The sequence below is a fragment of the Haemaphysalis longicornis genome, unplaced genomic scaffold (assembly GCF_048455015.1).
Source record: "Haemaphysalis longicornis isolate Haplotype H1 unplaced genomic scaffold, Haemaphysalis longicornis Haplotype H1 scaffold_4, whole genome shotgun sequence".
Lineage (NCBI taxonomy): Eukaryota > Metazoa > Arthropoda > Arachnida > Ixodida > Ixodidae > Haemaphysalis > Haemaphysalis longicornis.
This window is the reverse complement of record NW_027526361.1, coordinates 6293953-6309137: the sequence shown is the minus strand read 5'-3', so window position 1 is coordinate 6309137 and position 15185 is coordinate 6293953. Positions and strand designations below refer to the sequence as shown.

At 46.3% G+C, this 15185-nt stretch overlaps 1 protein-coding gene across 8 annotated transcripts in view; it reads right to left on the bottom strand.

Moving 5' to 3' along the window:
• Positions 1-15185, bottom strand: part of LOC144178171 (CLIP-associating protein 1-B-like) — a 208316-nt gene that overhangs the window by 54444 nt on the left and 138687 nt on the right. For 4 of the 8 annotated variants that reach the window (XM_077705787.1, XM_077705791.1, XM_077705786.1 and 1 more), the window contains 4 exons: positions 6970-7004; positions 5929-5955; positions 2061-2172; positions 1179-1235 (listed from right to left, as the gene is read on the bottom strand). In XM_077705787.1, coding sequence (XP_077561913.1) covers positions 1179-1235; positions 2061-2172; positions 5929-5955; positions 6970-7004 — 231 coding nt within the window. The remainder of the gene's footprint in view (positions 1-1178; positions 1236-2060; positions 2173-5928; positions 5956-6969; positions 7005-15185) is intronic. The other 4 variants (XM_077705788.1, XM_077705793.1, XM_077705789.1 and 1 more) reach the window with 3 other exon arrangements.

The following is a 15185-nucleotide window of genomic DNA, read 5'->3' as shown; positions in this document are numbered from 1 at the left end:
TATTGTTTTGTGCAAACACATTTTGCGACCGCCACTGAACCAAGCACAAGCTCAAACAGCTCTGCTGCTAAAATACGGCAGGTGTACAAGTGTGGCGAGACGCAAAGTGCAAACACTGGTACTTCAGTGGCATTGCAGCGCCAGCTCTGAAACCAGGAGATAAACAAGGTAACCCAATGGTTTCCTGTGGAGTGGTAGCAGGCCTGGTGAGCATACGATCCTTAGCTTCAAGGCCCTGCCCTGGATAAGTAATTGCCGGCCACAAAACATGCGATTTAGCGGGGTAATTTAAATTCTGGCTTAAAATGTTTGGTTTCTCAGTGAATAAAGCATCGTTTGCTGCCTGACAAGCACTGAGGGCACTACAAAACACCAAAGCTTTTGAATAAAATCATTTGTATTTTGTCTTCATGGCCCCTTTAAAAATCAAGTCACTGTAGCAACCGGTACACGCTTGCCGTTAGAAACTGGTAGAACTGCGAGAGGATATGGCTATTGATTCCAAAAACTTATATTACACTGAAATTACTTAGCGATCACTCTTCCTGAAGGATAGGCTCAGCATGGCAGCCACAACAGCTGTTTAGCAGACGCTCCTTCGGTGCCATTAGGAGAGCCTGAACGACGCCAACAGACTGTACTCTGGTCACTCTGCACCCTCACAGGGGATGTTTTGTGTCACTGATGCACTGCACTTGTTTAGCTTGGCCACACCCCTTTGTTGAGTGCTTACCAACTCGGAAACGTTGCACGATTACACTTTGCCGAAGCCGTGTAGCAAACCGTTACCATTACCCCACACAAACAAAAGCTGCAGCAAAATGCCACACAAAAAACCAAGCTAACAACGTAATAGAAGTTAGCATACAAGATTATTACATAGAATGTAACTGTAAACAGCAAGGCCAACAAACACATGCACAAAAAATAATTGTACTGTAGCCTTTAACGTTATTTCAAGTTTCTGCATGTGTTGCTACGAATGCTAAAACGTAAGCCTTCAGGCTGGTGCAAGTGCCGCATTACCTGTGTATAAACTATGCCTGCTATCAAAAGATGCCGCACACAAAGTCTTTGGCCATGCTTAGAAAAAATTCAGCAACAAAAGTGTGGGCGTTAAAAACTACAAGCGCATGCGCAGACTGCTAGGAGACAAGTGTTAGAAAGGAGTTAGGTACCTGATATAGCAGTCTTAACAGGAGGGGCGCCTTTCAAGCTATGCTTTCGGGTGAGTGCTTGGCAAAGGAAAAGAAAAATAAAAAGGTTGTGGTCAAAACTTGTTACCAACACAAAACAAACAGGACTGTGCACAGCTTCAGCATAACTAAAAAGCATGACGAATGAGCTCATTGGTGCGGGCACTTCTCATGACAGTAGACTCAAAAGCAGCACACACTATAGAATATTTTAATGCAGCTCCACTTCAGAGGCAGCACTTTTAAACAGGACCCGTGCGAATTCACAGCTCCCATAGGCTGGAAGCGGATTTTATCAGAATGCAAGTTTGCAGTTCGCCACGGACGAGCAACACCGCCGATTTCCACGTCAATCTAACTTAAATGCCAACACCTGCAGAGATTACCACAACCCTGATGGTTGGAATATTTTGCAATGCTAAGGGCATGCTTGTTACCACTCGGCTACAATGGGCATTTTCAACACCGACAAAGAGTTTACAGAGGGAAAGAATTCAGTGTGGAATAGTTTATGGCCCCAATTAAACAAAAGAAAAGACAACAAACCCACTTGGCTCTCTGCTGCAGGGTATTAAATGCATCAATTGCCCAATTATTGATTCAAAGTTCTACACGCATTTAACCCTGCACCTTACACAGCAGAAGAACAAGACACTGATTCCAACACTACAATAAGCAGAGAACTGGAAAAAAAAAAAAACGGTTAAAAAAAATTAACACAACGAGCACAATACATTTTAAGCTCCTGCTGCATAATGACAGCACTGCGCATAAAATAAACTGCCCAATTATAGCAGGCAAAAGCAATTTCCAGCACTTGTGAATTCAGAGGGCCAGCGTTCCCTTGTCAAGCCACACACTCACTGGATGGTGTCGCAGCTGTTGTGGGCTGCTGCGAAGGCTTGACAGGCGTGGCTAGCACCGCCCGCCTGTTGGGGGGCGCACTGCTCGCCCTTTTGGAAGCCTTGCCTGAACTCTGCAAAAGCACCAGGGGCGCCACACATCAGCCTCCATGTACGGGACACTCGGTGGTAACCAACTGCGATGGCAGCCTGTGGGCAGCTTTCGGCAGCCAGGCGACTATTTCTCAGCCACAACTGCCTGGTGCCTGCCAGCAAGAAATGTCCAGCGTTGAATCCCGTTCACAAGCGGCTCCCACAAAACAACCCACAAGATCAGCAAATCCTTTTTATGGCACCCACGTTACTTTGAATTCTGAGGGAACAGCTAAGCACTAAAGAAGAAAAACACAGCAGAAAAGTAACCACTCCCACATCAGCCCTATTTTCGCCTGCCATGTCTTCTTTAAGATTGTCAAGCCAAATCAGTTTTGCATAACAATGTTCATTGACTTATCCTAGGCTTGACAGACACCTCTGTAAAGGAAGACACAAAATCAACAGGCCGTTTCCTGCAAATTCCCACTCTGAAACCAAAAAATCGCACTGGTCACAGCACTTAGCAAGCCTGACATATTTCAAATTAATGAACAGGAACTAACTGCATTCGCTACTAGCTGAAACGCTTCATTACGAGCGATGTGCCAACTGCTGTTATAAAACTGGTTATAAGCGACTATAAAAAAAACTTGCCTTAAAGGACAGCTTTTGTACGCAGCCCATTTTTGATAATATTTTGAATTCACAAATTTATTTCAGTTTCTTTAAGTACTTTCAAGTGAACCCCCCCAGTGGAATGCAAGGCACCGTAAACCGCTCAAACAAATGGCTGCGCAAGAGTTTCTTGTAAATTGGTAAGAAAAACAAAACATTCTTATGCGGCATGGTTTACAGGAAGCTCTCAAGGTGGAGCAAGTTTCTGTAAAGGAAAATTTGAAGTCCACTGGAATGCAGCCATGCAGCAACAAAGAAAAGCTAGTCTCTAATTGCGGTAATCTTGAACAGCTTTCCATTGTAACTGTAAGGCGGGATTAAAGTAGATGTCAAATTTTCCTTTGGTGCTAGTTAACCTTTGATCCAACATGTGTACATGCTGAAAGTACCATTTTTGTTGCACGGACAGGCAACCAATTTATCAAGACTACAGCTCATAAAGGAAAGAAAAAGCATGCAGGAGTAGTGCACTGCATGGGCTTGGGCCGGCCCAAAAACCCAAGCTCAGCCCGGCAGTCGTGTGCCACAAATTTTAAATTGATGGCAAAAAGGCGAACTGCAGTTACTAAGGCACCGTTAAAAATAACAAAATGACGTATTGCACTTAGAATAGCAAAATGACATATTGCACTAAGAAAGTCTTCAAGTCAATAATAAAAAACAAAAACGTATGGGCTCCACAAGCACAGTGGGAGCGAGCGTGTCAGAAAACGAGAGGACTCCGGACGAAGAGTAAGATTGTCTTTTTTCTCTGCTTTTCGAACTAAAAAAGAACAAAGGAAACGTGACCTGGACTTTGTACTTTGTGCAGACCTTGCCAACAAAGATAAGCTAATGCACCCTTGGGTCTTCCTTACACTCTTATACACTATTTTTTGCCAATGAAAGACTTTTTGGGTAGACAACTTTGCGAGCATGGGAAGAACTTGGTTCTACTTGGACAGGCACCAGGGACAAATCGAAAAGGAACCTTAGCGAATTAAATTGAGAAAACTAAAAGTTAAACTACAGTGGAATCTCGTTGATACGATTTGTCATAATACGTTTTTTGGCTTAATACGTTTTTTTTTATTCCCGGCAAACATCCCTTAGAAATAATGAATCTTCGTGCGTTTGATACAATCACATTTTTGCTAAAAACTGAATAACACAATCGCGAAAGTGGATTATGACTGACATTTCCAAAAAGCTTATGCTTACTCTTCGCTATACTAGCTCAAACCATTGTCCAACAACGCACGATCTGTATGTTGTGGAGCCTCTGAAGTCGTGGCAGTGCCGGTTTTGAGGCGAAAGCATCGCTGCCAGGAGTGGCCGCTCCATTCAATGACGTCAGGTGATACACGGCGCCATCTTGCAAAACGTATCATAATCGCACCGGAAGGCGTCCTGCTTACATGCTTCGAGGAAGTTAGAGTGGCAGGAGTCAACATCGAAGGGTCAGTTCTACGCGAAAAAGTTGACGTATCCATGTTCTTCTTGCACACTGAAGACTTTCAAGCGTCCGGCGGCTGGATTCACCGATTTAGGGCACGAAGAATTTTTGTACAAAACAGCGCCCGGCATAGCAAAAAATACCGCTAGCTTCTCTTTTTACGTTGCAGAAGAATGTAGTCCTGGACATTGAAAAAAAGAAAGTGCTGCACAAATTGACCAGTAACTTCAATGTCACTCAATAAAAGTCAGTTGCTAATGGATTATGCTTATTTTCCTCCTGTTTTTAACTTCTTTGGATAATATGATTTTCGCATAATACGCATTATTTTCCGGTTCCCGTGAAAAACGTATCAAAGAGATTTCACTGTATATCTCTGCAGAGTGTACTAGCGCCAAAAACAAGTAAGAAGAAGTTCTCAGTGAAACGAATTGAATGAAACAACGAAATGTGCACTATCTGTTCAAGAAATGAATAAATAAACAGGTTACTTATCTACCTTTCTCAGCATCATTTAAATAATCCTTGATGTGCCTTGAGTTGAAGACAGCCGCAAATGAAGTGCATATTTCACTGAGATTTCCGAAAATTCATTTTCTATGTCAAGATATTTATGCTTCACAAAGATAGTTCCAAATTTAGAACATTGAAATTAAATATATTTGCTTTACGCTTAATTTTAGGTTAAACAGACCAAACTTTTTCGGGCTCATGTTTAGAGTGTCGCACTCGGGCTGATATTTAAAACAACAGCCTGCCCAGTATTTTAAAAATTTATCGGGCTCGTACCGGGCCTTGTCTCTACCAGGCCGGGCCTGGCCTACAAATTCCGGCCAGTGCAGTGCTCTATGCAGGAGCAAAGGGCTGCACATTAATCATGCCAACTAGTGTACTACTGTTGGTTATGCTCATATAATATACACCGATGAGCTAACGCAACCCCATTTGTCCTGATTTTTCAAAACTTGCTTCAACTAAAACAAATAGTCCGGCACAGACACACATCAATGCTACAACACAGAAAAGTTGCAGAAAAGCTGCAGCACTAGTTTCTAAGGCTTGGTATCAAACCCTCCACCTTCCACACACATACACTGGCCAACTTGAAAGCCATTAAGCAGCATTCTGACATTGTATGATAAAACTATGCTATAATGTAGACCATGAAGTAAAGAATTGGGACATGCTGTTTTTACCACCATGTCCCAGAAACTTGGCAAAGCACAAGTGAATTCAAGACCAAAAGCAGCCGCTTCCATCTCCTCAGCTAGTTGTATTAGTAGGAAGTTTTTTTGTCCATTCAAGCATACAAATTAGGCGCCACAGTGGTTATTAACACGTAGGACCAAAAACCGAGCCAAGCACCGAGACGCTAATGAGAAGCAGCAGTACACTGTCGATTTGCAAGATGATAGTCGCTCATATGACGGCAGCACACTGCACTCACAAGCAATATCGATCCTTAAATGCTCCACGAAAATTGGAAACCAGAAACATTCCGGCCCAATTCCTAGGGCCATTCTGAACAGTGAATTGAACAGTTACGGCATTAACAATACTGGGTCACATGCAGGTTCTTGAAAAACAAGGAAGAAAGGCAATGCCACAGTAGTGCCCATGCGAATGCACCATGCACCCACCAGCCCTGGTTTAGCTCTGCCACTGCCCGGCCTATGTTACTCACCAGATCCACATCATTGAGGTCAGAGTGCTTCAGAGAAACATCGCCGAAGAGAAAAAAAAAAGGAGGGCAGACACCCCCCGTTTTACACATCTCCGAGGCAGGCATACGCAATGACTGCTCTAGAACACGTGCCCAGCACACGCTTCCAAGAGGATGAGGTAGCACGACTGGGCTAAGCTCTCGCCCATTCTGGCAGTGCAAAGCACCCGTATACGCGCGCCTAGCAAAAGCGCACTCGTCAGGAGAAGAACAGCAGTTTGTTTCCACTACCCTGTGCACTAATGCACAATATGAGCACAACCAGTAAACTGCAACTGCAGGCTTGAATGAACTTGCTTCTCGCAGGCAGAAATATTCCGGAAGCTTTCATGGTAACAGCCCCATTAAGATAGAAATGGCTATGTTCCACAACTACATACATTAACCGCTGCTTCAGTTTTTATAGCTGCAAGGGCACCAACTATGTTTGCACCAATAAGTGGGCAGCTGCCTAACAGTGTGCTTTAGAAAATGCTGTTGCAACCTGCTACATCAAGGTTCCACCTTTTAGTGCTCCCCAGGTCACTCCCGTAATGGAAATAGCAGACGTGTGTGTGCTGAAACCCAACTGGCGTTCATGTGCAGGACACTTTATCAGGGCTGTTCGAGAAGTGCAGGTGCATCCAGCCCTCAGTGTAGGCACTGCGCTTGCTGCAGTGCTCTCGTAAACTTATTTACTGCAAGCCGAATTCAGTGTCAAAGTAGGAGCACCAGATAAGTGATAACAAAACATCTTGCCAGTTTTTGCCAAGACATGCTTTGCATACAAGGCTGACATAAATGGGGTCAGCTAAATGGACACAGAAGAGATGTACTGCGTGTGCACAAAATATTTATGAATACGCGCATCTTTAATCCATTATTTTATGCGTTTATTGCCAGGGCCATCAAGCTACAATGACATATCCATAGCAAATGAACGCATATGCATGCACGAACACTCGCAAGGGGCTTTTGAGAGCCCAGAAGGGCTATCAAGTAGTTCCAGAACAAACAACTCACCACTGCCCTGTCAAGCTCATCGTCACCTCTGTGGGCTGCAATGAAAAAAAAAGAGAGAGACAAATAAGACTTCATTCTCAGCCACACTGGAGACACAGACTTATCTGCAGAAGGCCTGGCTATTCACACACTTTGCTAGCAGATTCAAAATACTGGTTGCTCTGAGGTTAGCAAAACATTTTACAGCGCTGCACACATCCCCAAACTGCCTCGTTTGCCACTGCTTCCACCCTTAAACCTTTGCCTCCCCGCCACCTTGGCAGACCCTTGTCAAATGATGGATGCGGCACCACGAACAGTGGAATGGGGATGTGTTGCGTGCCAAAGCAGGATGCTCTATTGAGGGCCCTGGCTGGATTTGTAGAGCGTATGCGGCATTTGGTGGCTGATGCAGAGCCCCCCTGGTTCGCATTAAAAGCACAAAGGTCTGCTGGGTGCGGCAGGGGCAGCACACAGGACGTGGCCCATGGCACAGCCCCCACGAGACACATGGGGGGCATTACTTTTGCCATTCCACCCAGGGCTGGCTGGGCCGGAGAGGAAACTTAAGGTGGCCAAACGTGCAAGGGAAAGGAGGACAGGAGCACCGCTTTGGAACAGAAGGCCTGGGATGAGGGTAGAGTAGGGCTCAAATTCAAATAAAGTAGCTAAGTAGGGCTGGCACAAATGCATTGCAGAAAACACTCGATGGGCGAGATGAAGAAGTCTGGTGCTGAAGAACGCATTCGCATAGCGCAAGACAGGAGCAGGTGGCAGAGGCCTTTGCCCTGGAGTGGGCTTAAAATGGTGATGATAGGTTGAAAAGGAAATCAAATATTATCTGCCACATATACCGACAATTATTTTGTTTACAAAGGCGGAAGGGTTAAATTTCAGGGCTCCTGTACACCTTCAAGCCTCTACGATTGAGGACGTGCAGGCTGTTTCGTTGAAATACAGGCTACACACTCGCACATGCGACAGTTCCACTTTTGTGAATGTACAATTTTTTATTTTATTTTCCTACAAGCCTTCAGGAACGAAGCAGTCCAGACAGTGAGACACCGACATGCGGCCTCCATAAAAGCCTTAGCGGCCGGGGCTGATGATAGGCGCTTGGCTAGGGTTGCCAAGCGCCCATCTGGCCCTTCAGGGAGGGCAGAAGGAAAGGGGGGGGAAGCGGGAGGAACGTGGTGCATAAAAAGTTTAATTCGTTTTTAAAGCTTGTCGACATATGTATCATCTTTGTTGAATTGACGCTGACATAATGCCAAAATGGACGTAATCCCAGCACAAGGACCAAAAAACCGGCCAATGATGGCCTGTTTTAAGTATGGACCGGCAACGGACCGCTCTTTAAAAAAAAAACGGTCGGGCTGGTTTAAAACCAGGCAGGTGGTACCCCTACACTTGGCGTGCTGCATTTGTAAACAGCTCGCTCGTGGAAATGGGACACGTGGTAGCTATTGGACGGAGCAAAATTTCCGCTTTGTCGCGCTCCGCTGCCAGGAGACAAGGCTTGAAGGCAAAATTCAGACCTCTTGAAAACCTTATCCACATAGACTGCCAGATGTGAAATATGACAGCTGAAATATGCGCACGCACGGAGCACACAACCAGGAACTATCACAGATTTTGAAACCGAAATTGAAAAGACCGCAGGCATTACGGCCATGCTGAAATGACATTGCAGATGACCGAAGCGAACCTGCGCTACAGTGAACTAGAATATTCTAGTTCACCATACCTGCGTGCAACTACAACTGCTTCGCACCCAGCAGAGCTTGACCGGTTCTCCTGGCTGGCTGGAGGACCAAGCACCCGGCCAGCCGCAATGCCACTTCCACTTCACGGCTCTTTGCGCGATCTCCCGACAGTGCCATGTTGCCTGTGACGGAGCTATTTTAAAGGGGCCCTGAACAGGGTTCCAAAGGTTGCGATTTTACGGCCGCAATCGCTGGAGTACCATTCAAGGCAGCGTTACTAGAATGATCCAAGGAACGTCCTGTCATAAAAATGGTTTAAAAAAGAAACATACCCCTCGCGAGGGGCACGATCAAATGCAGAGCATTTCCGCGGAGGGCGCGCCTGCAAGTCGTATGGATTACGTATTGGTTGTTGTTGTTGTGACATTGTCGATGAAGTCGATGGCGAAACGTGCCTTGAACCCCCTGCCGCGGCTATGGCGCAACGGGGAGCGGCTATGACGCAACGTGGCGCGGCTATGACGCAACACAATCCACTTTAATCCAATCCAAATCCAAACCAATCCAAGCCAAGCCAATCCAATCGAATCCAATCCAATGCCCCTCGTGAGAGAGTGTTATTCTCCACGAGCTCGACATGTAGGTGGCGACAGCGTCGCGCTGCTAGTGTGGATGCTCCGCTGAGCGGCCCGTAGAATGGACACTGTGGGCGCGCTTCGTGCATTTTCCCGCCGTATGTGCGCACTAAAGGTGCAAACAAGAGTGGTATGCTGTAGTTCGGTTCCTCAACGTTCAATGTATAGCATGGAAGTGGCAGTCAGTTTTCATTACAACGCCAAAAAAAGCGACGACTCATCGCGAATCTCAGAATGGCCGTAATTGTGACAATGAACTTGTACGCTGTGGCTCGTAGCAAGCTCGATCTTTCCAGACTACGGCTTTGAGCCTTCAATAAAAGCATAAATAGAACCAAATCAGGAAGCATCGATCTCTGAAATTCAGTTTACAACAGCAATCTCAATCGCTTTCACTGGTAGCAAGACGCATTCTTGCATTTGTGGGATGCCCTGAAATGGTAACACTACTTAACTGCCCCGAAATTCTTTTGTGTGTTCAAAAGAAATATTTTTGTGTGTTCAAAAGGCAAATAAAATTACTGAATTTTGATCAGCGCAGAAATATAAATGTAACCGCTCTAACGGGTCTTTTAAATGAAATTTTAACGACTCTGAAGGAAGGTTTGATGAATAACGGCTTCGGATCACTTATTTACGGCTTTCGTCGCAAGTGAACTTGAGAATTGAATTGTCAACGCACGCTGTACAATCAACATCTCATGTTTAGCTAGGTTTTCGCAAAGTGACAAGCAGCTTTACAGTGCGCAAGCCAAGCTTCTGGGACCTCACTGTGAGCACAAATTTTCTGTTACGGCGGCTCTTTTGACCATTTGCGTTCCTTTTAAAATCTAACAGGTGCCTGCAACAGCGAGATGTGTTTGCATTCTTGCGTACAAGTTCGCTTACGAACCCTAAAGATGGCAATAAATGAAGTTGTGCTGTTGCAGATATAGTAAAACATTTCCTTTTTATTTCTCGTTGCGAATCAGCGCCACGGGTTCCCGGTAACTACTTTGTTTTGTAAACTGAATATCGCCTTTGTCTTGGCATTTAATGCTTGAGGATTGGTTAAAAAATGAAATTCTGGGCATTTAGTTTTTTTTCGGGAAGGGGGGGGCTCCAACATTGCAAGAGCAGCGAGAAGAGAACGCATGTAACGCGAAAAGCCAAACTATGGTTATCAGTATTATATACTTACAATCGAAACTACACTAGGCGTCATGTTCTGTAGCGGTAAAAAGCAGTACGTATTTTTAAAACTGATTAACCCCCCTTTGGTCCGGGATTGTCCAGGGCTTGTGGCTCACCTTTTTCAAAATTGTATTGAAAGCAAGCATTGTGGGAAAAAATTAAAAAAAAAAAACAGCGAGTCATGGCACACACCCCTGACACATGTGGGCAACAACGTGCATTATATTACGCGTTTTTTCCTCTTTCTTTAAACTTAGGTCCACCTTAAGAGGTTAAGACATGACCATATTAGGCATTTGGTTATGCTGAGTGAGACGTTTCTGGACAAGGTGATTCATGTCGGATTTGAAAATGATATACCTATATGAACATGACACACGAAATACATGACAGACGCAAACTCACAACTGCTTAATTTTACTGAAGAATCCTCCTAAATACTCTTGCGCATCCATAGAAACGTATTTTAAATAATACGTAAAATTAGCAACTCGATACAGTTGAATAAATGTTTCTTCGTCCTCCTCAGTATAAATAACGACTGTCCAAAAATGGTATTTATTTTAGAAAAGGTACGGGAAGGACACGATCACACAGGCGCTTGCGGGTGTAAAACACGTGTCCGGTAATGTATGGGCGATAGCGCACGTGTCGTGTGCAGTGTAAATGTTTTTGTTTGTTTCTTCTTTCTATAAGGACGCAGCGCAATTTTACAAGGGTGTGGAATTTGCACGCGTATGCACAGGTCTTGTCGCTTCCTACCCGTTTCCCGTACTAAACTTTTATCCTTTAAATAATCACCACGCCACCTTCAAAAAGCACCCTTCGACGTTCCCGAAACGGCAGACGACTGCACTCAACAATAAGAAAAGTGCAATGTGTGGAAGCAATGTTTACAACACGTTTTACACTCAAGCGGTGAACAGGGTGAAGATGTTTCGCGGAATTAAACCAGCTCATTAACCCGCAACGGCCGCTGATTATTGCGTTTCTAGAGGAAATGCGCAAGCAGAGGTAACTATGTCATTGCTTACTGCCAAACAAGCACACATATTGGTTGTTTTGTCGTGTGCAGCATGCGTCTTGCGCCGCACGCAATGTGAAAAAGCAGACAACGCGGGAGCGCCATCCACACTAGGAGCGGTTCGTCCCGCCGCCGCCAGGGGCCGACTGTGTTCGCGCTCGGGGCGAATAGCGCCGAAATCGCGCCACCACACGAACGCGTGATGTTAACGTCACGATCACGCCACAGATGTTAGCGACCGGAGCGCGCGCGTACGACATATGTGGTTTAAGCGCGAACTGACCGCGGCGAGAGAGCGCGATGCGAGCGACCCCACCTGTTCTTGCCCGCGAACCGACTGTTGCTCAGCGCGAACCCAACGCGGCGAGAGAGGGTGTTGCGCACGTCCCCACCTGTTGTGCGCCCGAAATGAACGCGGCGAGAGAGGGTGTTGCGAGCGGAGAGAAGGCGAGGAGGATGCGGGGGAGAGGGCGCACCTGTGGCTGACGGTTGAATGAGTCAAGGATATAAGGTGCGTTCGTAAGCTTCCATTCTGTGTCGGCTTTGTGGCGCAGTGGGTAGAGCACCATGTACCTTGCGTTTCGCCCGCAGAGTCGTGCGATCGAAACCTGGCGCCGGTAAATATTATTTTTATATATAGTGTAGGGGGAGCGATACGGACTACGGACGTCAACGCGGGTGACATCGTGAGTTACTGAAATGCTCTGCATTTAAAATGTTGAGCATTAATTAGCCGAGCTATCGTCCATTAACGGAGCCATGAAGAGAAAACACAAGTTTGGTTCAGTTGAAAGATTGCCTCACTAGAACCATACTGACGCAACTGTTAACGCAAACTTCGCTCAAATAAGCTGCATAATTAGGTAAAAAGGGAATGACCATGCGACCAACTAGCTCATTCACCGCAACAGAACCTGTGATGTCATACTAGAATGCTCTGCGATTGGCGGAGGCCGGCAAAAGCAAACGCAAGTTAGGCAGGGCTTACCAGTTTGCATAGTGAGCTATATGCCCGTGAAACATACTGCACATTCCTTTTATGACACTAAGAATGGTGGAGTAAACAATTGAAGGTCCGAACGAACACACAAACATGCGCGCCAATGCGTACGAAACTACCGCTGGCCGAGCTGGACATCTCGCCGTCGTGCAGACGGATTTTCGGGTTCGAGGCTCTTTGGAGCCAACGAACCGTTCTAGCACGAACAGCCGCGACCTTGCTTGGGATCGTAATCCCTTGACAGGAAGTTGGCGTCATATCGCCAAGCAGCAAAGGTAATAATAGAAACGAGGGGAGTAAGGAACAGCAAGCAGCGACGAGATAGTGCCGGTCGTCGCAGAAGTTTCGGAATGGTGGTCGTGTTGGCTTGCTGCTGTCGCTACGAGCTTGTTTTCAGTTTACAACCACTGAAAACTTGTTTGTTCAAGTACTTTACAATGAAATGTCGTTGCTGCATCCTGAAATGCCCATGCAAATCGTCGAGGGAGGAGTTCGACATCCCTGCCCAACGCCGAACCACGGCGAAGCAAGTGGCTACGTTTTGTGAACTTTGCAAACGGAGGAGAAAGGGAACTAAAGGAAGTACGAGTGTGCTCGCTTCGTTTCCGACGAAGTGATTACGGCAGGGACTCTTACGTTAGCTCACTCCTGGGACATGCCACCACTCGTCGCCAACTTCATCAAATCGCCGTCAAAGCGCTCTGACCTTGAAAAAAAAAATACCGTACACACCGCGCATTTGACGCTCGTACCTTTCTGGTCGGAGCAGAGAGCTCGCGCGAACGGCTTTCCGTACATGACACCGGCCAACTGGCATAAAAGATATTGCTACTGAAGTTGAACTATTATTAACCGTAATAAAAAATTGGCCGCGTATCTCTGACTTCCCACCATCACACATGTAAAAATAAAATATTCCACCAAAACTTAGGAGCCAGATGCTCTGTGTTCTCACATTCCCATTCAGTCTTGCTTATCTGTGCTCCTTTTCATGTCATTCTGGGGTGTCAGCACCATTCATTTTCAAAATGTAGTGGGGCACAAGAGATATGCAAAATGAATAGCAGGACAAGGCAATGCAGAAAGCATCTAACATGGGAAGGGGACCTATGTTAATTTCCCCTCGTCCACTGCGGGGGATTTCATTCTGTACGAGCCCTTGCATACAGCAGCCTGCCTGTACACCCAAGCTGGCTTGAAATTGTAAAAGCCTGTTTTTGATGGGGAGTGTGCAGGGCCACAATGATAAGCCATAAAAAGCAGGTCACATATCCGGGCCTAAAGAATTCAAGGGTTTTCAAGGAGAAGGAAACAAATCAAGGCTTTCCAGGGCCTTGAAAACTGAATTCTCAATTTTAAGGGTTTTCAAGGACCTGTACGAACCCTGAAATGAGAGACATTTGCGCAACGTTTAAGCCATCACTGCCCCTGCAGCGCCGTGTTCAGCAAGCCCCTCCCGCAGGGAAGACTCGTTAAGGGCGACAGCTTCGGCGCGAAAATACGCTTACCAAATAATCGACGACTATTACGAAGCTGAAATAAGCAACTTCAGAGTACTTCGATCCCGCCCCCAAAGCGGCAGCAGATTGGCCTCTGCAGGCACACTGACACACTACTGCACAGACATAGGGATCGGGCGGCCGTTGTATGGCACCACCGTCGCTTCAGCGAACAGCGCCGTGGCGAACCGCTCGTCAGTGGAATGCCGGTGGCTGTCAGCGCAGCGTTATTGTGCATGGCTTTCTTTCGTTCTGCTGCAGTGCGGCTTGCAATGCGTGTATAACCACAAGGACTTTTTTCAAATAGGTAAATCTCTAGCATGGAGGTGACCTTTACGAGGCATGCCTTGTGCGTGATTTGATTGATTGTAGGGTTTAACGCGCCGACGCAACGCAGGCGATGAGGCGTGCCGTAGTGGAGGGCTCCGGAGTAATTTTGACCACCTGGGGATCTTTATCGTGCGCCGAAATCTCGTACACACGGGCGTTTTTGCTTTTCGCCTCCATCAGAAAAGCAGCCGCCGCGGCCGGGAATCGAACCCGCGACCTCGTGCTCAGCAGCGCAACGCCTTAGCCACTGAGCCACCGCGGCGGGTTTGTGCGTGATTTACGCCCATTCTCAGTAATTACAAATAGCAGACGACGCTCAATGTGCCAAGCTGGAAGTCAAGCTGGAAGTGAAAGTCCATTTCTTCGTGTAATTTCTTCATGCGTGCATGCAGTTTGGCATATCGAGGAGTATATTGCAGCTAAATGCTCCCAGAAAGCCGGTATATGCAACCGATCCAGGAATGCTGCGGCGCTGGCCTTTGGCAGTTAATGACGAAACGGTGTCGCGCACAAGCGAAAGACAAAGCTGGGGGGTGTCTTCTAAGATTTACCTCAAAACAGAAATTGTGACGGACGACGTTTCCGTAACTTCATTAACTACGGTTGAAACGTGTTTAATTTCACAGAAATGATCTTAGTACAGTAATCGGGAGTCGTTTACAGAATAAATACCGCATGATAGTAGAACGTTATTGCTTGTCGTGGAAAAGCATTGCTTTACGAGAATCGCAATGGTTGCTGCCTAGTTGGTTAATGGTTTTTCAAAACCCAATTCCTGCGTGGCTGAAGGACGCGAGACAGGAGAGTGCCGAAAACCTGTACTCAGTTTCACAACTGAATGCTGCGGTCGGTTTACAAGCTGCCACCTAA